The sequence below is a fragment of the Protopterus annectens genome, chromosome 17.part0 (assembly GCF_019279795.1).
Source record: "Protopterus annectens isolate FY-2018-M chromosome 17.part0, PAN1.0, whole genome shotgun sequence".
NCBI classification, from domain to species: domain Eukaryota; kingdom Metazoa; phylum Chordata; order Ceratodontiformes; family Protopteridae; genus Protopterus; species Protopterus annectens.
Genome location: NC_056751.1, coordinates 424,125,056 through 424,149,584, shown reverse-complemented (window position 1 = coordinate 424,149,584; position 24,529 = coordinate 424,125,056). Strand labels below are relative to the sequence as shown.

General features: G+C 39.0%; 1 protein-coding gene across 1 annotated transcript in view; it reads left to right on the top strand.

Moving 5' to 3' along the window:
- The window catches only part of MYBPC2 (myosin binding protein C2), a 591,519-nt gene that overhangs the window by 377,355 nt on the left and 189,635 nt on the right, over positions 1-24,529 (top strand). The window contains exon 16 of the mRNA XM_044059467.1: positions 20,665-20,694. Coding sequence (XP_043915402.1) covers positions 20,665-20,694 — 30 coding nt within the window. The remainder of the gene's footprint in view (positions 1-20,664; positions 20,695-24,529) is intronic.

The window sequence follows — 24,529 nt, the reverse complement described above, 5'->3', positions numbered from 1 at the left end:
TCCTAAAGGAAAACAAATCCCCAAACCTCTGTACCTCATATAGACCTATATCATTAAATAATGACTATAAGATATTTATGACAATATTAACTAACAGAATGAAAATACCACTATCCAAAACAATAAATAATGATCAAACTGGATTTATATATCATAGACACACACATGACAATATTAAAAGAATAATTTCTCTTATAGATTATGTTAATAAAGAAAATAAAGAAACACTGATAATTGGCTTAGATATAGAGAAAGCCTTTGATTCCCTAAATTGGGACTATTTATTCAAATTCCTAATGCTATTTGAATTTCCTGCATCCTTTGTTCATCTCCTAAAGAATATATATACAAATAATTTAGCGTATGTGAAGTTAGGTCCTTTTACCTCTGTCTATACATATAACAAAAGGCACTAAACAAGGATGTCCCATGTCACTGATTCTATTTGCTCTGGCTATTGAAATATTGGCAGATTCAATCCATAACAATATAAAAATCAAATGAATAGATGTTTATGAACAATACAATTCTAAAGTAATGCCATTTGCTGATGACACATTACTAACATTATCTAATACAAAAGAGAAATTAGAAGAATTAGATATATTAATTGACAAATTTCATATGACTTCAGAACTCCATTTCAATAAATCAACGTCAACATTTTTATTTTAAATAAAAAAAGAACTGCAGACTAAGGGGGATCACATCATATGGAAACAATAATCTACCTTAAAATATCTAGGAATTGAGTTATGCAAGGATAATGAATTAGTCTCAAAAAACTACAATAATATCAATACAATTAAAATCTCTGTGGGAAAATGGGACAAAATAATATTAACATTTGAAGATAGACTACAGTTAATAAAAATGGTTTTACTGCCCAAGATCCTATATATAGCATTGGCAATACAACTGTTACCAGAAAGGAATATACTTAAAGAAATACATTCATGCCTAATAAAATTGTTATGGTTTCCCAAAAGAAACAGAATAGTTTTAATATATCATATCAGACCATGGAAACAGGGAGGATTAAACTTTCCTGATACAGAAACATATATAAAAGCATCAATATCTAAAACAATCTCACATTGGATAAGTTCAAATTACTCTGAAATTGGAAAGAATTACTAAATGCAATATCAATAAATGAATTTGATTTACAAGAAAATTTTCAAATAACAGATAAAAACAATTTGCCATGGCACATATGTATTAGTATGCAATCTAACATAACTAAGCCCACTAAAACTCATATGATTAATTATTACATTGACTCATTTAGGAAAATTATTAATGCAAATATAGATTTAAAAATCTGGTTTGACCTTTTAACACCATTTATAGTCACAAAGAACTTTCCACATAAAATATATAGAGAAATTATTAATTCCTGGGAACAAAAAGGATTTGTTTGTTGGTTCCAATGTATCAAAGAACTAAAGGTTTTAGATATGCAAGTAATAAAAACAACATACAAAATTCCACAACAGGACTGGCTAACTTTACAGAGCATTCTGTCATATTCGCAAGATTTAAATAAAATAATTAACAATTCTTCATTTAAAGAAATACCTAAATTTATGAAATACATATATGAAATCATATATAATGACTTTGACATGGGAAACAGTATTTCAAAATTTTACAAAATATTGAACTATAAAACAACACCCTAAACCTCATATTGGAAATATATAACAAAAGGACACTCAATACAGTTAACTGAAGATATTAAAATAAATATCTTATTATCAATAAAATATACATCCTTTACACAATACTGGAAAGTTTGTAATTGGAAATGCTTGCACAGAGCATTCTTAAGCCCAGACAGAATCAATAAAATTAGTTCTTCTATAAAAGGAATATGTTGGAGATGTGAGCAAGTACACAATGCAGATTGGAACCACATTTTCTTTGATTGTGTTAAAATTAAGCCATTTTGGAACGGTATTAATAACTTTCTACAAGCTTTATTTAATGAATCATTTTATTTACCTAAAGCTCTTGTATTATTAAATGTGAATGAAGGTCCTCATTTGAATAGGTCAAACATGTATCTAGTATGGACTATACTTGCAATTTCAAGGATGTGTATAACAAGAAGATGGAATACAAACACAATACCGATTTTGGAAGACTTTTACAGTCTACTGAAGACCACAGCATTATTGGAAATTAAAATTAAAGAACTAAGAATTTATCCAAAGCCATTGATCAACAACCCTTGGGAAAAAGTCTTATTGATTGACACTATACAATAATTGATCAGACACTATGATAATGGATTGGACATACTTATAAAGTAACTGTATATATTAAGAACTGTTTTAGTGTCAGGCTAATGTAAATAGTGTACATAGTTATTTAAGATGTTATGTATAAATACTATGGAATTCATTCAAATGTATTTGAAAAATATAAAAAAAAATTTTGAAGAAAAATTCTTTGAACTGAGGTGTCTAGTTGACATCCCAAGAATACAATCCTGAGTGAGGGAGTTAAGAAAGACTTTTGAATGTTCTCTTGGAATCCCAGGTGGTGAAAGAGATTTCTCACACAAGAGAAAGATTCATGACACCTCAAAAAAGACTCTGCAAAGATAAGCAAGTCATTTAAATATTGGAAAATGGGGATACCTTGTAGGCTGCAATGAGCTATAACTGTAAGTAGACACTTTTTGAACACTCTTGGTGCAGAGGCTAGCCCAGATGGTACGGCAGAGAACTGATAATGTGATCCAGACACAAAAACTTAAGAAACACCTGATGTGTGGATGAATAGGGATGTGATAATAAGCATCTTTTAAGTCTAGTGTTATCAAGAAACTTGGAAGATGAAGAAGAGGTAACACACTGTGAAGTGAGAACATTCTAAACTTGGACACCATCACAAACAACTTTAGAAAAAAAAAGATCCAGAACTGCTTTACAAGCATTTTCTTTCTCTGACACTAGGAACATACTTGAATTAAACCCCTTCCCCACATGGAAAGGAGGAACTGGTTCTATCACTCCTTGGAAGATGTAATGAAGAACAGGTAGAAACAAAAGAATATGATATGCAGGATGAGGAATGACCCCTGGAAAGGACAAATTTCCTCCCACTGTTATCTGTAATCTTGATAAATAATTTTCTAAACTCATTTGTGTGAAACAATCTACTGCCAATGAGAAAAATGGAGATTCAGACTTTCTGGAAGAGAAAAGGCCCAGGGTTGAAGGGGGTCATAAGGTCTCTTGAATAGTCATACAGACTTGTTGGACTGCACTAGGTTTTGGAAGGATTAAGACTACTTTTTAGAAACCCTTTGCCATTTCTTCTTAAACATTTGTTTACCTGAATTCTGTGGAGGCTGTTTATTCTTTTATTTTGCCAAAACTGGATGAGAAGAAAGAAAATCCTGTGGACAATTTGAAAAAGGAAGGTTGAAAATCTTGGACAGTCCCTGGATGAGCTTGCCCATTTCTTCACACTTTTTGATCATCCCTGCAGCTGAAGGGCCACCCACTAAATCTTTATCCAGGAGAATTTAAAATTTAATGTCTTATATCATCTGAGAGGTTCTGAGAATGTAGTCAGGCAAATCTCTTTAAAATAAGGACAATGGCCATAGTCACAGAAGAAGTATCAACAGAGTCCCACACATGTACTGCAAATAATAAGCAGTGACCTGTGCAACAGAAGAAACCAAGTTACTTAAAGCACAAGAAGAAACTGTAAATAAAACATTCCTCATACTTTTACAATTTGTCAGAGCAAACGTTGTCATATCAGCCTGTCAATTCAAAATTCTGAATATCAATGTTGCAGAAGAATACCCTTTTTTCCCATATCAATCGATAATTTTCCTCATTCCTATTAGAAAGAATAGGATTGAAATTAACTAAGTGCTTAACAGCAGTACACTCAACTAATGCTACAGCTGCTGGGTCAGGTTTGGGAATAATGTATAAAAATCTGAAAGAGAAACTTTATACATCCTATCTGCCTTTTTAGGGACAGTTGGCTGACTATCAGGAAAACTGCAGGCAGAAAGATAAAAAAGAAGTTATGTACTTACCATAACATTCTATCTATGTTGTCTATCTTTGTTTATCCTTGATAGATGGGTCCGGTTCAGGTATCAGAACCAACTCGGGCATTAATACAGCTCACGCCAACCAAAAACTCTCGAGCTTCACCTCTACCCACAATTCCCCTCTCACAATTACCTCAGTTCGAGTTTGCAGAGAAAGTATAGATAGTAGAAAGGAAGCCCAAATGGAAGCCATGTCTACTATCCTTGAAAAATCACAATAATTTAAGGATATATAATCTGATCCACCAAAATAAATCTTTAAAGTCTGGGGGATTGAAGGAGGGAATCAAGGATAAATGAAAATACACAACACAGATGGAACATTATGGTAAGTACATAAGTTCTTTATCTGATGCTGTCAATCTTCATTTTATCCTTGACAGATGGGACAGAGTCCCCAGCTACCCAGGATCTTGGGTGGACTCACGGAAGGAGATTCCTGAGCACCATCGAACCAAAGGACGCTCTTCTCCTAGAGACCAAGTCCAACTTGTAATGAGTAATAAAGGTATGGGAAGAAGCCAAAGTAGCTGTTGCACATAATCATCCATCAAAGCTCTGGACTGGAAAACTGCCGAGGTAGCTATACATCTTGTAGAATGGGCTTTCACAGGTCTAGGCAAGATTATTCCATTCTTATCACAGATAAATGAAATGCAGTCGTTCAGCCATTTATCTAGAGTGACCTTGCTGACTGGCTTACCCAACTTTACACTGGAAAAGGAAACAAATAGTTGTTCAGATTTTCAAATGTCTTTTGTTCTGTGAAGATAGAAACGTAATTGCCTGTGAACATATAGTAAATGTAAGCAGTACTCACCTTTGTTGCAAACGTTTGGAAAGAAAACTGGTAAATTAATTGCTTGATTGATGTTAGACTCTGAGACTACCTTGGGTAGAAAGGAGGGGTTTGTTCATAAAGAAACTCTGTCTTTGTGGAAAATCAGATAAGGAGGTTTATATGGCAAGGTCTGTATTTCTGAGAATACTGTGGCTGAGGTTGCAGCTACCAAAAACAGTGTCTTCCAAGACAAAAACTTCAGCTCACATTCCGCAGACGGTTCAAAGGGAGAATGTACTATGGTCTGTAATACCAAGTGTAGATCCAAGGCACCATCAGATTTTTGACAGGAGGTTTCAACAAGAGTATGCTGCTTAAAAATGATTTACAAAGTCTATGAGAGGTTAAAGAACGTTCTTCCAAATCATCATGGAAATTGGAAATTTCAGTTAATTGTATTCTGATGGTAGAAGGGGAAGCTCCAGCATGAAAAAGAGAGCCCAAAAAGTCTAAAATATGCTCTATAGAAGCAGAAAAGGGATTAATATGTTTTTGTTCATGGGCCCAAATGTTAAATCTCTTCCATTTGCTAGAGTACAGTTTACGAGTGGAAGGTTAATGAGCCGATAAGAGGATGTGCCGTATCTGGGAGGAAATATTTAGATGCCTGCCAACTAATGGAGTTGGAGGAACCATGCTGTCAGCTTGAGGTTCAAAATGTCTGGGTGAAAAGTCCATCTGGATGGGACAGAAAGTCTGGAATTGGGTCCAGAATCCAGGGCTGTTGAATCAGATAAGGCCAAAGGAAGGGAAACCAAATCTGTTGATGCCAAAATAAGGCAATGAGGATTACTATGCTTTTCAATCTGAGTGGTTTCTGTAGGAATTTTAGAATTACAGGTATTGGGGAAAAACGTACAGGAGACTGGGAGGCCAACTGTGGAGGAGAGTGTCTCTGGGTGACTTCCTCAGAGAGGGAATCAGGGTGAAGTAATTGCTGCACTTGTTGTTTAGGGAAGAGGCAAACAGATTGCAGCAAGGTCGACCCCACTGACAGAAGATCCTTTCTGCCACTTCTAGATTGAGAAACCACTCATGAGGCTGAATGATGCATCTGCTCAGTTTGTCTAAAATTACATTGGAACTCCCTGGAATGTGCATTGCTATTAGAAGGGGGTTGGAAGAGATCACCCACATCCATACTCTGAGTGGTTCTCAACAAAGGGGATAAGACTTGTTTCTTTCCTGCTTGTTGATGTACCAGCCTACTGACATACTGTCTGTTTGAATTTTAACTGTCCCCTGAAGAAGCCCTGCAACACTAGAAGCACCGCTCTTAGCTCCAGGACAATCATATGCAAGTTGACTATGGGGGATCAAGTGGCCATCCCACCCCATCTGGGGGCGACCGAGGAGAATTTGTTCTGAATACGTCCACCAAAGTAGATCCCTCTTGTAATAACTGGTGAACAGAATTTGCTCTGACAAGGACTGGTGAAGGATAGACCAGTGAGAAGCTAGTAGCCATTGCAGAATTCTCATATGAAACCTGGCTAGAGGGACTAGAGTTATTGAGGCTGCCATCGACCCTAGAGCTTGCAAAACTAGTCGAGCAGTAACCCTCTTTCTGCGGGTTATCTTTTGAACTTGTACTATAATTCTTTAGAGTCTCTCTCGAGGAAGGGATGCTATAGTTGTTGCTGTATTTAGCACAGCCCCTATAAATTCTAAATTTTGCATTGGAGTCAATTGAGATTTCTCATTATTTACCATAATTCCCAGGTGGGCACAGATATTGAGAGTGTAATCCTTGGCTACTATCAACTGATGCCACATTGAAGCTGTTATGACCCAGTCGTCTAAGTACAGAAACACCTGGAATCCTTACAGTCTCAAGTGAGCTGCTACTATTGCCATGCATTTGGTGAACACCCTGACCAAAGGGCAGTAATCTGAATCGGTAATTACTGGAAGCAGGGGAACTTCCTGTCCATTTTTTTTGTGGTAATACGCATCCTGAAGATCTATCGAGCACATCCAGTTGTCTTTCTTCAGAAAAGGAAGAAATGACTATACAGTGACATTCCAGAACTGTGTTTGATGAACTGATTTGTTCAGCATGCTGAGATCCAAAATCAGTCTCCAGTCCCCTGTCTTTTTTGGCACTAATAAAAATCTTGAGTAGTGTTCTGGATCCTTTCTAGTCTGGCAGGACTTCTTGGATGACTCTTTTGTCCAGCAGTTTTTGAATTTCTTACACTGCTGAATCCCTCTGATTGGGTGGAACATCAGGGATTTTTTTTGTGTACAGGGGAGGATGGGAAAAGAGAATGATATAGTCTCAGGATATGATCCATTGCACCCAGGAATCTGTTATGTTTAGCCAGGCATTTAGGTGCAAGGACAACCGTCCCCCAACTGCATCTAGAGGAAGACAATTTGGCTTCCATTCAGAAGTGCTGAAAGGGCTTACCTGGAAAAAAATCCCTGAAGCCCTGGTTTTTGGGGACCACCTCTGCTGTGAGGGTGGCATCTTCTGTTTTGGTTCCCCCCTCTGCCCCTGAGGAAACTGCCTCCACCTATGTCTTAGATAGGCCCTTGGGATTTTTTAAACCACATCTTTCTACCACTCCTCTTGTTCCTAGAAAAGAATCTTTGGGGGGGGGTGGAGAAAGGTAAGCCCACAGCAGAAAGGGTTTTACCATCCTTCTCACACCTGGATAAAGTCTCTTTTACTTTTGGGCCAAACAAGGATGTTCCGTCAAAAGCAGCATTGATGAATGAAGACTTGAATGCTTCCACTATGCCTGCACCTACTGCCCTGGACATCCCTTTAGCTGTATGTGCAATTAGCCTTATGGATGAATTAGACTCTAGGGACGTTAGCTGGGAAGCCACTTTTTCTTGGACTCCCTCATCCACAGCTCCCACTAGGGTACTGACAATTCCTTGATCAGATCCCTTTGAAGTCTTGTAAAGTATGCCAAGAAGTTTAAAGACCTTAGAGTGAAGGTTGATGAAGCATAAACCCGCTTCCCAAATATATCCATAGCCCGAGACTCCCTGTTGGGCAGATGAATAAATTAACTCTCCTCAATCAGTTCCTTTTTTGTGGCGGCTGCTATAACCATGGCATTCAATGCTAACACCTTGGCCCAGAACTGTTTATCTTCAGGGCAAATAAGATTTTGTCAGGTCTCTTGGGAATAGGTTCAATGGTGTCTGGAGCCTTCCATGCCCACTGTGAAATCAAATGAATGAGTTCATCAGTGGGTGGAGTCACCCAAGTGGTAGATGGGTGACTGCCAAATGTCTGCAGGAAAACAGATTCATCTGAGGAATGGTTTTGGGACTTCCAGCCACCCCTTTGCTTTAAAATTTCTAGGAAATCTCCAAAGGAGACATCTTTGGGTGGTGATCATAGGGACCCTTCCCCTCATCAAAATATGTGTCCTCGGTGATGGATTCCTGAGGGCAAACTAAGTGTTTACTCTTGCACTTCTTTTTCTGAGGGACCTCCTCAGTGTGATAATCATGTGCAGATGTCAGAAGAGGACATAACCTGAGTCTGAGAAACCTGAGACTTCAGCACCTGCTGTCCCAGTTGAGAGACAGGTAGAATAACAGAGCCAGAGGGCAGGTACCTGTTGTGAGGAGGAAGGTGCCAACTAAGTCACTGTAAGGGACAGGGCCCTCTCCATCACCTCAAAGGCCGATTTCCCAGAAGAGGGAAGGGAGCCCAGAACCAAGATAGACTGCCTCTGGACTGGGGTCACTCCCTACTCTGAAGAGCTAACCCTCAAGACTGAAGCCAGAGCCAAAGATCAGAGGAGCAGGGACAGCTCAAAAAAACCTGGAATTGAGTCCTGCCCCCCGGACCTGACAAGGTAGCTATGGCTCAGGGAGGTCTCCATTTCCGATGCCACAGAAGAGCTCAGGGGGATTACCGGTTCAGAAGATGTGAAAATCTCAAGTACCGCTACAATCAGTGTTGGGAGATTTGGAACAGGAAACTCTAAGGCCTCGATGAAGGTCAGAGGAGAACTGGTCAAAGGAGTGAAAGAAGGCTCAGTTCCAAGACCCAAAGGAGTCATAACTGAAAGGGGGCCTTAAAGTTCTCTAGCTCACAAGATTTTATTCATAAGTCTCTCCACATCGAGCTCAGAAAGACATTTGGTGAAGCGGATTGATGACATGAAAGGAGATTTAGGCCTCTGAAGAAAAACTTCTGAAAACTCACCAGTGAAGGGATATACAGGTGGGGAGTAAAAAGTTTCCCTTGAATCAGATACTTTAGGTTATGCCGATGTAATCGGTGCCATTGAAGAAGAAGTAGAAAAATTGTCCTGCACCGGAGCCACTGACTTTGAAGAACTGGACATAGTTGTCGGAGCTGGAGCAATAGCCATCACAGGTAATTTAGAGTCAGACGTCTCTGGTTCCAAGGATACTTTTGGAACTGAGGATTTCAATTTCTTAGATCTTGGGGCCATTGGAAAAGTCAGAACCGAGATACTCCTCTTTTTGCCCTTGTCCAAAGAAGATGAAGACGAAGGGGAGGAAAAGTCAATTTTGGCTTTGTCAGCAGTAGATAAAGCTTAAAGTGGAACCTGTGTGTTGAGAGACAGCCTTACAAGACTATCTGCAAATATATAGAGCTGAGTATATTTTTCTGAATTATTCTGTATTATAAAGCTAAATTGTTGCTTAGATATCTGTTGTCTTACTGCTCTGCAAATATACAGAGATCAGTATATATTTTTTTGGTTTTATAATTTGCACTCTGATTCCTCACATCTCGGTTGAAACTGTCTTCCCCACCCCCACCCTCATTTTGGTTTCTATAGCTTGTGTTAGGTCCCCCTAATTTGACCTGTTAATAGCAGCAGTCTGCATTTATGTGTGTTGAGAGACAGCCTTACAAGACTATCTGCAAATATATAGAGCTCGGTATATTTTTCTGTATTATTCTGTATTATAGAGCTAAATTGTTGCTTAGATATCTGTTGTCTTACTGCTCTGCAAATATACAGAGATCAGTATATTTTTTTTGGTTTTATAATTTGCACTCTGATTCCTCACATCTCGGTTGAAACTGTCTTCCCCACCCCTCATTTTGGTTTCTATAGCTTGTGTTAGGTTCCCTTAATTTGACCTGTTAATAGCAGCAGTCTGCATTTAAAGTGGAACCTGTGTGTTGAGAGACAGCCTTACAAGACTATCTGCAAATATATAGAGCTGAGTATATTTTTCTGTATTATTCTGTATTATAGAGCTAAATTGTTGCTTAGATATCTGTTGTCTTACTGCTCTGCAAATATACAGAGATCAGTATATATTTTTTTTGTTTTATAATTTGCACTCTGATTCCTCACAGCTCGGTTGAAACTGTGTTCCCCACCCCACCCCCTCATTTTGGTTTCTATAGCTTGTGTTAGGTTCCCTTAATTTGACCTGTTAATATCAGCAGTCTGCATTTAAAGTGGAACCTGTGTGTTGAGAGACAGCCTTACAAGACTATCTGCAAATATATAGAGCTGAGTATATTTTTCTGTATTATTCTGTATTATAGAGCTACATTTTTGCTTAGATATCTGTTGTCTTACTGCTCTGCAAATATACAGAGATCAGTATATATTTTTTTGGTTTTATAATTTGCACTCTGATTCCTCACATCTCTGTTGAAACTGTCTTCCCCACCCCACCCACCCCTCATTTTGGTTTCTATAGCTTGTGTTAGGTTCCCTTAATTTGACCTGTTAATAGCAGCAGTCTGCATTTAAAGTGGAACCTGTGTGTTGAGAGACAGCCTTACAAGACTATCTGCAAATATATAGAGCTGAGAATATTTTTCTGTATTATTCTGTACTATAGAGTTAAATTATTGCTTAGATATATGTTCTCTTACTGCTCTGCAAATATACAGAGATCAGTATATATTTTTTTGGTTTTATAATTTGCACTCTGATTCCTCACATCACTGTTGAAACTGTCTTTCCCACCCCCCCCACCCTCATTTTGGTTTCTATAGCTTGTGTTAGGTTCCCTTAATGTGACCTGTTAACAGCAGCAGTCTGCATTTAAAGTGGAACCTGTGTGTTGAGAGACAGCCTTACAAGACTATCTGCAAATATATAGAGCTGGGTATATTTTTCTGTATTATTCTGTATTATAGAGCTAAATTGTTGCTTAGGTATCTGTTGTCTTACTGCTCTGCAAATATACAGAGATCAGTATATATTTTTTTGGTTTTATAATTTGCACTCTGATTCCTCACATCTCGGTTGAAACTGTCTTCCCCACCCCACCCCTCATTTTGGTTTCTATAGCTTGTGTTAGGTTCCCTTAATTTGACCTGTTAATACCAGCAGTCTGCATTTAAAGTGGAACCTGTGTGTTGAGAGACAGCCTTACAAGACTATCTGCAAATATATAGAGCTGAGTATATTTTTCTGTATTATTCTGTATTATAGAGCTAAATTTTTGCTTAGATATCTGTTGTCTTACTGCTCTGCAAATATACAGAGATCAGTATATATTTTTTTGGTTTTATAATTTGCACTCTGATTCCTCACATCTCTGTTGAAACTGTCTTCCCCACCCCACCCACCCTCATTTTGGTTTCTATAGCTTGTGTTAGGTTCCCTTAATTTGACCTGTTAATAGCAGCAGTCTGCATTTAAAGTGGAACCTGTGTGTTGAGAGACAGCCTTACAAGACTATCTGCAAATATTTAGAGCTGAGAATATTTTTCTCTATTATTCTGTATTATAGAGCTAAATTGTTGCTTAGATATATGTTCTCTTACTGCTCTGCAAATATACAGAGATCAGTATATATTTTTTTGGTTTTATAATTTGCACTCTGATTCCTCACATCTCTGTTGAAACTGTCTTTCCCACCCCCTCACCCTCATTTTGGTTTCTATAGCTTGTGTTAGGTTCCCTTAATTTGAACTGTTAACAGCAGCAGTCTGCATTTAAAGTGGAACCTGTGTGTTGAGAGACAGCCTTACAAGACTATCTACAAATATATAGAGCTGAGTATATTTTTCTGTATTATTCTGTATTATAGAGCTAAATTGTTGCTTAGATATCAGTTGTCTTACTGCTCTGCAAATATACAGAGATCAGTATATATATTTTTTTGGTTTTATAATTTGCACTCTGATTCCTCACATCTCTGTTGAAACTGTCTTCCCCACCCCTCATTTTGGTTTCTATAGCTTGTGTTAGGTTCCCTTAATTTGACCTGTTAATAGCAGCAGTCTGCATTTAAAGTGGAACCTGTGTGTTGACAGACAGCCTTACAAGACTATCTGCAAATATATAGAGCTGAGTATATTTTTCTGTATTATTCTGTATTACAGAGCTAAATTGTTGCTTAGATATCTGTTGTCTTACTGCTCTGCAAATATACAGAGATCAGTATATATTTTTTTGGTTTTATAATTTGCACTCTGATTCCTCACATCTCTGTTGAAACTGCCCCCCCCCCCCATTTTGGTTTCTATAGCTTGTGTTAGGTTCCCTTAATTTGACCTGTTAATAGCAGCAGTCGGCATTTAAAGTGGAACCTGTGTGTTGAGACACATCCTTACAAGACTATCTGCAAATATATAGAGCTGAGTATATTTTTCTGTATTATTCTGTATTATAGTGCTAAATTGTTGCTTAGATATCTGCTGTCTTACTGCTCTGCAAATATACAGAGATCAGTATATATATTTTTTGGTTTTATAATTTGCATTCTGATTCCTCACATCTCTGTTGAAACTGTCTTCCCCACCCCCACCCCTCATTTTGGTTTCTATAGCTTGTGTTAGGTTTCCTTAATTTGACCTGTTAATAGCAGAAGTCTGCATTTAAAGTGGAACCTGTGTGTTAAGAGACAGCCTTAGAAGACTATCTGCAAATATATAGAGCTGAGTATATTTTTCTGTATTATTCTGTATTATAGAGCTAAATTGTTGCTTAGATGTCTGTTGTCTTACTGCTCTGCAAATATACAGAGATCAGTATATATTTTTTTGGTTTTATAATTTGCACTCTGATTCCTCACATCTCTATTGAAACTTTTCCCCACCCCACCCCCTCCCTGTTCTTGGTCGTAGTTTAAATTTTGGTGGCTTTTGCAGTGCCCGCCCCACTGTAGATTTAATACAGGACACTCCCCCAGTCCCATCTCTTTACCGCATTCTACCTAATAAACCCTTTCTGCACTTACTTTTAGTCCTTTTTAATTTAATTACATTTTTTTCAAACTGTGTGTGGACTAATATTACTACATACTCAAGTGGGCCAGCTTGCACTGCATGTGAATTGTTTTTACTAATGTTTTTGCTACTTTACTGAAAAAATAAATTGTAAGCCTGTTTCCTACCTTTCCTGTAATTAGTGTTCCAGATACAGATTTGCTGTATCCAGGACTATTTGTAAGCTTCTGAGCCCCCCAAGCCTTTCTGTGTTGGAGGGAAGCCTTCTAGCTTATCAGTGGGAGTGGTAAGCACTAGGTAACCTGTCTACCACATAAGGAGTGGTTCTGGCCCAGAATTTGTAGTTATTGGCCATTTGCACGGTCTTCCATCTCTCTCAACTTTCTGATTTGAAGGCCTGCATTTGCACTTGATTCTGTCCTGTAACTCCTGGGCCCATCTCATTTGCTCACTCAAAAAAAAAATGTATCTACTTTTACTGTATTTGTGTTTCTTACTACTTTATTTTGCTTTTGCGTCATCTTAAAAGTAGTTGTATTTATTACTGCTTGGTGTAACTCATTCTAAGCCTTTTCGTTTAAGCACTTGGGCTTCAGACCAGTTGTTTTACATTGAGAAGGTTTGTGGTCTGCACTGTAGTGGCAGAACAGGTAGCTTACATCCTTCTAAGTTGGGAACTGCTGATTGAGGGCTCTGTTATTCTTAGAGTGAATTAATTCTGGTTTAAGCACTTGGGCTTCAGGCCAGTTATTTTACATTAAAAGGGTTCGTGGTCTGCACTCTTGTGGGAGGAGAGGCTGGACTCTGCCCTTCTGAGCTGGGAATTTCTGGTTAAAGGCTTATAGTGCCTGCATATTTAAACTGCTTCTTACTGAAATTGGTACACCTTGTTTGCTGTAGCATAGACTACATCCAGGCCTGCTGAATCTAGCTTTGTTTGTATAACTTGAGCACTAATCCAGGCATTCTTTAAAGTACTCAATTGTATTTATTACTGCTTGGTAGTAACTTGATTAAAGTGTAGCTATCATTCTAAGTCTTTTGGATTAAGCACTTGGGCTTCAGACCAGTTGTTTTACATTAAGAAGGTTTGTGGCCTGCACTGTGGTGGCAGGACAGGTAGCTTACATCCTTCTAAGTTGAGAACTGCTGATTGAGGGCTCTGTGTCTGTTATTCTAAAATTGTATTAGTTCTGGTTTAAGCACTTGGGCTTCAGGCCAGTTATTTTACATTAAGAAGGTACATGGTCTGCACTGTTGTTGGGGGACAGGCTGGACTCTACCCTTCTGAGTTGGGAATTTCTGGTTAAAGGCTTATAGTGCCTGCATATTTGAACTGTTTCTTACTGAAATTGGTACACCGTGTTTGCTGTATCACAGTCTAGATCCAGGCATGCTGAATCTAGCTTTGTTTGTATGCTTGTTGTTTGCTTGCTTGTTATTTCCCTGAAATGCTAATTCCACCTAAAACGCGGCTTTTCAGCGCTTCTGTGGATCCCTAGTGATATCGGCATTGCTTACTGTACTTATTTCCTTGTTTCACTTGAAAGAAAGTTACTGTTTGTCGTTTTTGCATTTAAGTTACCTGTAACACATTGTATTTAAGATACCTGGCACTTGCTCACTAAAGCAATTATATAAGTCAGCACTAAAAAATTAAAATCACTACACCCTCACAAACTCCCCTTGAGTACCTTGTTCCCCATTGGCCCTTTTTTTCAATTATAAAGGAATTCCCAATACTATTCTAGCATGTCTAAAGGTCAGTTGTCAATCTCCTCTCCGGTCCAGCTGGTGAATCTGGGAATCTTGAGGCAATGTTACAACTGCCTCATGTACACAGACAACCCTCTCCTCCTCCCAACAAATTCCAACACATGTGAGAGATGCAACCATATAGCCATACTGGAGGCAAAGCTCTCTCAACTCAGCACTGGCGAAACCAGTCAGGAGGAGAAGGAAACCACACTCACTACAATTCCAGTCTCACATAGACCTACCACGACAGCAAACCAAACACATAAACACACAAAAACATACAAGGAGGCTCTAAATAAAAATCTGCCTAAGCAGCAAAGACCTCCAAAGCAGACACCCAAGCAACCGCTACCCCAAAACAAAACACGTGCAACACATAGCTCACAAAGCCAGTGTGCCAAACAGCCACAGCCCTTAAGGCTAAACAACACACCTGATACACTTGTAATAGGTGACTCTATCGTCAGGCACACTGACGTCCCGCTCACCAGGCTGAACAAGGAGAAGGTCACGGTGAGCTGCCTGTCGGGCGCTAGGATCCGCCACATAACACAAGCACTCAGGTCACTCCAAGGCAAGTACAAATATGACTCAGTCATTGTCCATGCTGGTGTGAATGACCTGAGACGTACCTCCCTGGACTACATGAAAAGAGACATAGAGGAGCTCTCTGAGCATGTAGCCCAGGCCTGTATGACCCTGACCTTGAGTAGCATCTTACTCTCACCAAGAATGATGCCGCAATATGAAGACAAGATGATCAATTTCAACAATTGGCTTAAGTATTGGTGTCATCCAAAGGGGATCCAATGCCTGTCAGCTTGGGATGACATGCTCGACAAGCCACGATGCTTCGCTAGGGACGGCTTGCACCTGTCACCCCTGGGCATTCGGATATCGGCAAATGCTCTTGCTACCTCCATAGTGCCTTTTTTAGGCAAGGCTCAAAAGACAAACCCACCTCCATAGGTATCACAAGGGATAAGAAACTAAGAGTAATGCTACTCAACGCCAGAAGTCTAAACCTCAAGATGCACACACTCAAAACTCTCCTTAGCATGGAGAACATCGATATCTGTGCAGTAACAGAAACCTGGTTCAAGGCTCCCGAGAGCACCCCAGCACTACCAGGTTATACCTCATACCATACTTTTCAGCCCCAAAACTTGGACCGAACCACAAAAGGAGGGGGAGTATCAATATTCGTCAAAGATACCCACACCTCCAGGTTTGTGGCACAGCACGAAGCATCAGAGACTATCCATGTGCAACTAACAGTGGGTAAAACTGCCTTCCAGTTTATAGCCTGCTACAGACCACACTCCCAAACCCAGAAACCCCAATCGGCCTTCCTGAGAACACTGGAAAATATGAAGGTCTCTCCAAACACCATTATATTGGGCGACTTCAACTACCCAAACATAGACTGGGAGCATTACTCTAGCTCCAACACCCTAGCCCAAAGGTTCCTAGAATTTATAAACTCAAATGCTATGGAACAACTTGTTACCACTCCCACAAGAGGGGAAAACATACTGGACCTGATCATCACCAACATGGGGACTCCAGACCAGAAGTGTATACCTCACTGGTAAGATCAGACCATAAACTAATCTCACTGGATATTCACATCCCGACTCCACCCCTGCCCTGAAAACCACAGTGAAAAACTTCTCTAAAGCAAATTTCACACTCCTCAAAACCGAGGTGGAATCCTTCAAAGCCCCCGGGCCTGTGAAAAATACGGCCCAGACCACAGAATCCTTTATAAATGCATTCTATGAACACCTTCAGGAATGCATGGATCATGCAATCCCAAATAAAACCAAGACCCAATCCTCGAAAGGCAGACGTCCTGTCTGGTGGACCCCAGCCATAAACAAACTATACAATAGAAGGAGGAAGCTACTACATGATAGAGCAAAATCCCAAAAAGGGAAGGCATCTCTGATCAGTATTAGCAAAAAACTATGGGCACTCATAAAATCGTCTAAGGCCAGCTTCGAGAGAAAAATTGCAGAGGACACTAAGGATAATCACAAGGCTTTCTTTAGTTATGTTAGGAACCTGGGTGGGAATTCCCAGATATGCTCATAATTAGTCCAAAATGACAAATAATACACCAAACCCACAGACATTGCCAACATCCTAGCTGACAGGTTCAGCACAAACAACCCCCCCCCCCCACCAAAAGGGCAAATATTTATCCCAGCAGAGTGCTGCCCCCCTGACATCTCAGATGCTCAGGTAAGAGCTGCCCTCTCCAAAGCAAAAAATACAGCATCAATGGGACCAGACGGTGTCCCGGGCTGCGTCCTACATGAACTCCAAGAAGAGCTAAACCCAAACATAAAACTACTGTTCAATCTCAGCCTTACTACAGGAAATGTACCCAAAGAGTGGTGTACAGTAACAGTGGTCCCTCTCCACAAAGGTGGTGCCTCAACGGATCCTGGAAACTATCGCCCCATAAGCCTGACTAGCTTGGTCTGCAAAGCTATGGAAAGGATATACATGGACCTCATAAATAAAGATATTGGGGACCTACAGACACTGGATCCTACCCAGTTCGGCTTTGTTAAGGGCAGATCCTGCCTCTTAAACCTGGTTGATTTCTTTGAAACAGTCACCAAGGCCATTGACAAGGGGAAGGTGGTCCACACAGCCTACCTGGACCTCGCAAAAGCCTTCGATATAATACCCCACTCGGGCATTATAGATAAGCTCACCAGCTTAAATATAAACCCCTATGTCATTAGATGGGTTGCAAACTGGCTCAAGGACAGAACCCACATGGTTAAAATTGCTGGAGCCATGTCAGACTCCAAACCAGTTACAAGTGGCATCCCACAAGGCTCAGTCCTGGGACCTCTCTTGTTCGATATATATTTCTCGGAGGTACAGGCCAACACGGAAGGACTGTGGCTGACCAAGTTTGCAGATGACTGCAAACTGGGCACCATAATCGACTCTCCAGCTGACACAAGCATCCTCCAAAAGGGCCTCATAGAAACAGATAACTTGTGCCAGAGCCATGGCCTCAAGCTAAACGCCAAAAAGTGTATAGTCATCCCCTTTGGCAAAAACAAAGTGCCCACAAATTAACACATAGGTGGTAATCCATTAAGTACAGAAGAAGTAATTAGGGATCTGGGGACACAAGTTGATAGCAATCTCTCATTTGACAACCACGTGGCCAAAGTGGTTAGAAAAACATTTTATATAGCCCACCTAATCATGAAGGGATTCACATCTAGATCAGAGGTGGTCATCGTGCCTCTTTACCCATCCCTCATCAGGCCCATAATTGAGTACAATGCCCCTTTTGGGATGTACCTTACCAGACACCTGCAGAAACTGGAAAGACCCTAAAAGTACCTCACCGAGAGGATCAAAGGGCTCAAACAGATGCCATATGCTGCCCGGTTAAAGAAACTCCAGCTCTACTCAGTGGCATACCGCCTGCTCAGAGGCGATCTGTGCCTGACGTATAAAGCCATGTCCAACCCGAAATTAATGGACATGCTGCACCTCAGAAAATCCAAATCCCATCAGGCTACGCGCTCGAGAGACTTGAACCTCAGCACTGAAATAAATAGGACATGCTGGAGGGACAGATTCATAACCCAGAGGCTCCCTTCACTCTGGAATAAAATCCCAGTCCAGGTTAGGCAGAGTCCCTCATTGACTCTCTTCAAGAGGAATCTTGATGAGTGGATGGGAGATCGTAGGTTTACCCCGGGTATCACTTCTGTGTCACTGTTAGACAGAGGCACAGTATACTAACCTCGAAAAAGGGCATAGCAAAATTAATTTAAAATGGGTGGCGAAAGCCAAACACATTCTGGCTAGGCTTATAAATGCCCTAGGGCAGATAGCCTAGTATGAACGTATGAACCTATGAACCTATGAAGGCAGAGGGATTAAACCCTTTAAAATAAGTTTGTTTCATCTCTCAATGAGGGCTCGATGACTGTACCCATGACAAATACTGCAGTCCTCTTGTAAGTGAACTGGACCCAAACAATAATGCAAAAGGCATGAAAATCAGAAAATGGGATTTTGTGGCCGCATTTTTGGCATTTTTTTTAAATTAGAAGGGCCTTTAGCTTTCTCAGCCATCTTAAAAAAATTATGTTTGGAAAGCAGACACTCACATGTGCACGCACGCAGAAAAGTTTAACAGAGAGAGAGAGAGAGAGAAGAAAACTTTTTGTCTTTTTGAAGGGAAGGGAAGGGAAAAAAACTATCAACAATGATAGTTACAGAAATACACCAAGGTGTACAGGAAAAGAGTATCAACAATGATATTTAGAATTATAATAACGTGTATGAAGGGAGAGATATAAAGCATTAAGTGAAAGGGTAGAGGATCAAGTAAATAGAACAATAGAGAGAAATCTCCAAAAAATAACTAACAAGAGAAATTTACCTACAACCAAGGAAACTCGCGAGAACTGGCAAAACGTGACCATTTCGGAAAAACATCAAATAAGATCTGAGGTAATTGTGAGAGAGGGAGTGTGGGTAGAGGCGAAATTCGAAAGTTTTTGCATGGTGCGAGCTGTAGTAATGGCCAGTTCGGTTCTGATATCAGAACCGGGCCCATCTGTCAAGGATAAAATGAAGACTGACGACATCAGTTCGTCCTCTAAAGCAGACAGGACAGGAGGAATCGGAGCACGTTCTGGAAAATCTTTCTATAATAACATAATATTTTCTGAGAGACTGAGAATTCTTCCAATGAAAACACTGGGACATGCTAGGAATAGTCTCAGAAAAAGAGAAGCCCCCACAGGGAGAACTCTGTAGACAAAACCCTGAATCTGTCCCTGTATCTTCCTGTTCAGATTCAGAATCTTGAACCACTGTCCCTGGATCACTTTAAGTACTTGTTATTTTCTAATTTGCCATACCCCAAAATGGCATAATTCAGAAGGGTTAGCTTCCATAATATAATTATATGGGGTACAGCATGTGCTCTGATGACATTTATAGTTGTCCTATACATTACAAGTATAGTGATTTCCTACAGTTTGACTATCTCTGGGAAGAGTATCACACTGCGCTTTGGAACACTGTTCATTCATTTTTTTTCCTTTTACAATCGCCAATTTTTTCACAGTTTTTTAAGAGGCAACTGAATTGTAGAGCTAAAAGAGTAGTTTGATAAATGCACCTTTTCATACTGAGTCATAACTGTTCTTCCATACCACAATTACTAACTGAATTGCAAAGCTGATCATCTGGGACTATTAAGACACTCATAAAAACATGACTTCTTTTAGCACCTAGGTTTAAAAAAATATTGACCCCCCATCTAGTAGTAGTGATGTGACCAACTATATTGTTTTATTAAGGTCATAAAGCTCTGAGATGTAGCTATCTTATTATTCAGATTATCTATGTGAAGAAAAAAATATCAGCTGAGAGTTTACAGAAATTGAGACTTGTGCACAGAGAAACAGCAAAAAATGACTTCAGGAAGAAATCAGTAACAGAAGTACTTAAAACTGCCTTTTCTTTGCAGGTATTGTGCTCAAGTTTTGATTACAGGGAAGAAAGAGCACTTTGAGATGAGAAATCAATGACAGTTTGAGTGGAGCTGTTTTTGTGTGTGTGTGTGTGTGTGTGTGTGTGTGTGTGTGTGTGTGTGTGTGTGTGTGTGTGTGTGTGTGTGTGTGTGTGTGTGTGTGTGTGTATCTAAGCACATGTGGGTAAATATAATAAATATTCTTTTTCATATGTACAATATTAATGAATGTTTGCATGTCTACAGTTAATGTTTACTAATACTTTCACTGCTGTCTCTTTTTGCAGAGATCAAGATTGAGTATGTCCCTCGGCAGGGTAAGTAGTCTGCTATTTATGATTCTTTCTTTTTCTCTTTTTTATTTCCTTTCTCCCCCCAGCACTTCACCATTGTACTCATATGGTAATGGAAGCAAATATTACAAGTCTTTTAACACAGGCCAAGAAATGACTCCCACCAAGATGAGCATTGTTTTTATTATAGTCTGCTGTGCTACAACTAATTTGCTAGCTCCACAAGTAGGTTACTTTGGCTCTAGTCTGTTTACTGATTGATTCCATCAATGCTGTTATCTCCAACACTATTGTTTGAAGCCAGGCTTCAGACACAGATGATGAAGTGAGTTAACATCATATCTATTCCAAAGTATGTATAGCTGAAGTTCTAGCACTTCATTTTATAAAGTCATACTTGACATAAAGCATTTTTCACAAACCCATTTTGTCCTTATTATGAGTTGCACCAAGTGGATGACTGAGTCCAGTTTTTGCTTTAAATCCTTCAATACAAGCCCTTTGCATTTTACAACAGAACGTAAGACACCAGGTAATGCTTAGTTAAAAAGAGCACAGACAAATGTTTCCTCTGCCAAGTTTGGTGTAATATGCCATACAAAGTGTAGCACACATACACTAGGAGTATATTAGTTCAGCTCTTCACAAAACTGTCTTTTGGAAGGTGCTAGCAATAAAAGTCTTCTGAAATGATTCTTTGGAAAGAGACAACTGAACTGAGCTTCCTCATATAAATACTGACAAAGAACGGTGAAAATGCAGTCAGGTCAACTAAGAACGGAATGTGACTGATGCACATCGAATTATCAGCCAGCTGTCCAAACTCAACTACTGGACTTAAGCTCTAAGAGAGCCATTTGTGATACGAGCAGAAGATAGATCACTATAACTATATCACTATACTGTGCTATACATCACTACAGATTACGCTATACCACTCTGTAATTCATTACACTGTGCTGTGTTTCATTATAAATTACAGTACACCATACACTCCATACTTTTCTACGCTGTTGTACTTCACTATACAGTACATTATACCATTCTGTACTGCAGTTTATTACACATTTCACACCATATTTTGTATGACAGCACAGTGTGCTGTAGTCCATTATACATCACACTATCCTACTACATTTCAGGGCACAAGACATTTACTAAAGCACTGTGCACTTCCTACAATGTGCTGTACTTCACTACACTAATGTACTTCACTACATTCTGTTGCACCTCACTGTGAATTATACTGCACCACTCTGTACTTCATTGCACTGTGCTGTACTTCAATGCACATTACACTGCACCACACTCTACTTCGCTACATTGTGCTATACATCAAGACACCTTACACTGCACCATTACACTTCACTACATTTTGCACTCTACCATATTACATTTCATTATATTGTGTTTAAATCACTACATATTGCACAATAAAAATAAATCATAACAATGCACCATATTAACCTGGGACAACCTTTGTTTCTGGTGGATTCAGTTTTTTTAAGAGCAGGTACTACACTGTGCTGTTAAACTACACCACTCTGTACTTCATTACACAATGGTTTAGCTTCATTTTAAATTATACTACACCACAGCACTTTAGTGCACTGTGATGTATTTCACTACACATTACACCACACCACTATATTTCACTACACTGTGTGCTGTACATCACTATAATCACACTACAGTACTCTGTACATTACTACACTGTGTTGTATTTTAATATACATTACAGTCCATCCTCTGTATTTCACTACATTGGGTTGTACTTCATTATAAACTATACTGCACTACTACACTTCATTACACTTTGTTGAACTTCAAGGCATGTTACAGTATACAGTTTTGCATTTACTGCAATTTGGTGCACTTCACTATAAATTACATTACTCCAGTACTATTCAGTACACTCTTCAATGTATCACTACATATTACAATAAACTACTCGGCACTTCACTACACTGTTGTATGCATACTTATAACTTTACACCACTACATTTCACTACACCATAGTTTGCATCCTTATAACTTACGCCACTATACATCACCACACCTTAGTATGCATCTTTATAACCTACACCACTACACTTCACTACACCATAGTACGCATCCTTATAACTTACACCACTATACTTCACTATGCCTTAGTATGCATCCTTATAACCTACACCACTACACCATAGAATGCATCCTTATAACTTACACCACTCCATTTCACTATGCCATAGTATGCATCCTTATAATTTACACCACTACACTTCACTATGTCATAGTATGCATCCTTGTAATTTACACCACTACACTTCACCACACCATGACATACTTTACTTTTGTCATTACTGCACTTCATTACATTATGCTTTACTTGACTGCACATAAAATATATCTCAATTCACTTCACTAGACTGTGCTGTACTTCACTACACATTGCATCACACCAGTCTGTATTTCACTGCATTGTGCTGTACTTAGTACATATTACATTACACCATGGTTTATTTACCACATTGTGCTGTTCTTAGTACATGCTGCATTACACCATTCTGCATTTCACTACACAGTGTTGTACTTCAGTACATATAGCATTAGACCGTTTTGTATTTCACCGCATTGTGCTGTTCTCAGTATATATTGTATTACACCATTCTGTATTTTACTACATTGTGCTGAACTTAGTGCATATTGCATTACACCACTCCTTATTTTACTACACTGTGCTGCAGTGCAGCACATATCACACTACATCATTGTGCATTTCACAGCACTGTGCTGTACTTCATTATATATCACACTACATCACTTTCTACTTCATTACACAGTCCTCTTCTTCACTACATAATATACTACCACTCTGTATGGGTTTACGATCACAATGTTGAAGTGGATTCAGTCGAATCCACTTCAAAGAAGCCCAGAGGGTGAACAGTGACAGTGTTGATCCCGACATTGTCGAAGTACAAATCTCACCCCTATCTCGTCCCATGTTAATGTCTGTTCTGAGATCAAATTCGAGATATTTCGACAGTGTTGGAATTTGACATTGTCACTTTCGTAGACGTGGGTCGATGATATCATCATTCGACCGAGTCTGCTTTAACATTGCCATAGTAAACCCTCTGTACATCACTACACATTAGACCATAACACTAACTTCACTACACTGTACTGTACTTCATTATGCATTACACTATTCTGCTATACTGTGCTGTACTACACTCCATGTTACATTATACCACTCTGCATATCAAAAATGAGTAAAAAGAAACTGATCTCTCCACGATGTACCAAAGTGTATGAGCAGTATTCAGCCAAATAATCCAGCAGAAATAGCAGCTTTACATTAAAATAAACTTTTATTTAACGAAACGAGTGGGTTGATAAGCGCTTTCGCGTGGATACAACCACGCTTCTTCAGATAATAATCTCTCCCACAGACTGAATTTAAATAGTATAACAGTTAACATAAAACTTAATCTAATTAATCAGTTCAATTAACATTTAAAAGGGTAAATTTCAGAACAGGTTCAAAACACATTAGCTGTGACATAATCTAGTAGAGACACATATTCAGAAGTTTATAATAACTATGTGTCTCCACAATAATTTCCACTTACAAGTTAGGTTATAATAAATGTATGAAAAATACTTATGCAGATATAAATATATATAATTAAATTAATAAGTTATTCAACAGCTTACAATGTGAGTTTAGAACAAAAATAAAACCAGAATAATATTTCTTGAAGCTTAAAATTGAGCACTTACTTAAGTAGCGTATCAAAACTTATTGACTGTGCAACAAAGCATCTAAAACAAAAAAGCATCTAAAACAAAAAATCTATATATATAGCAG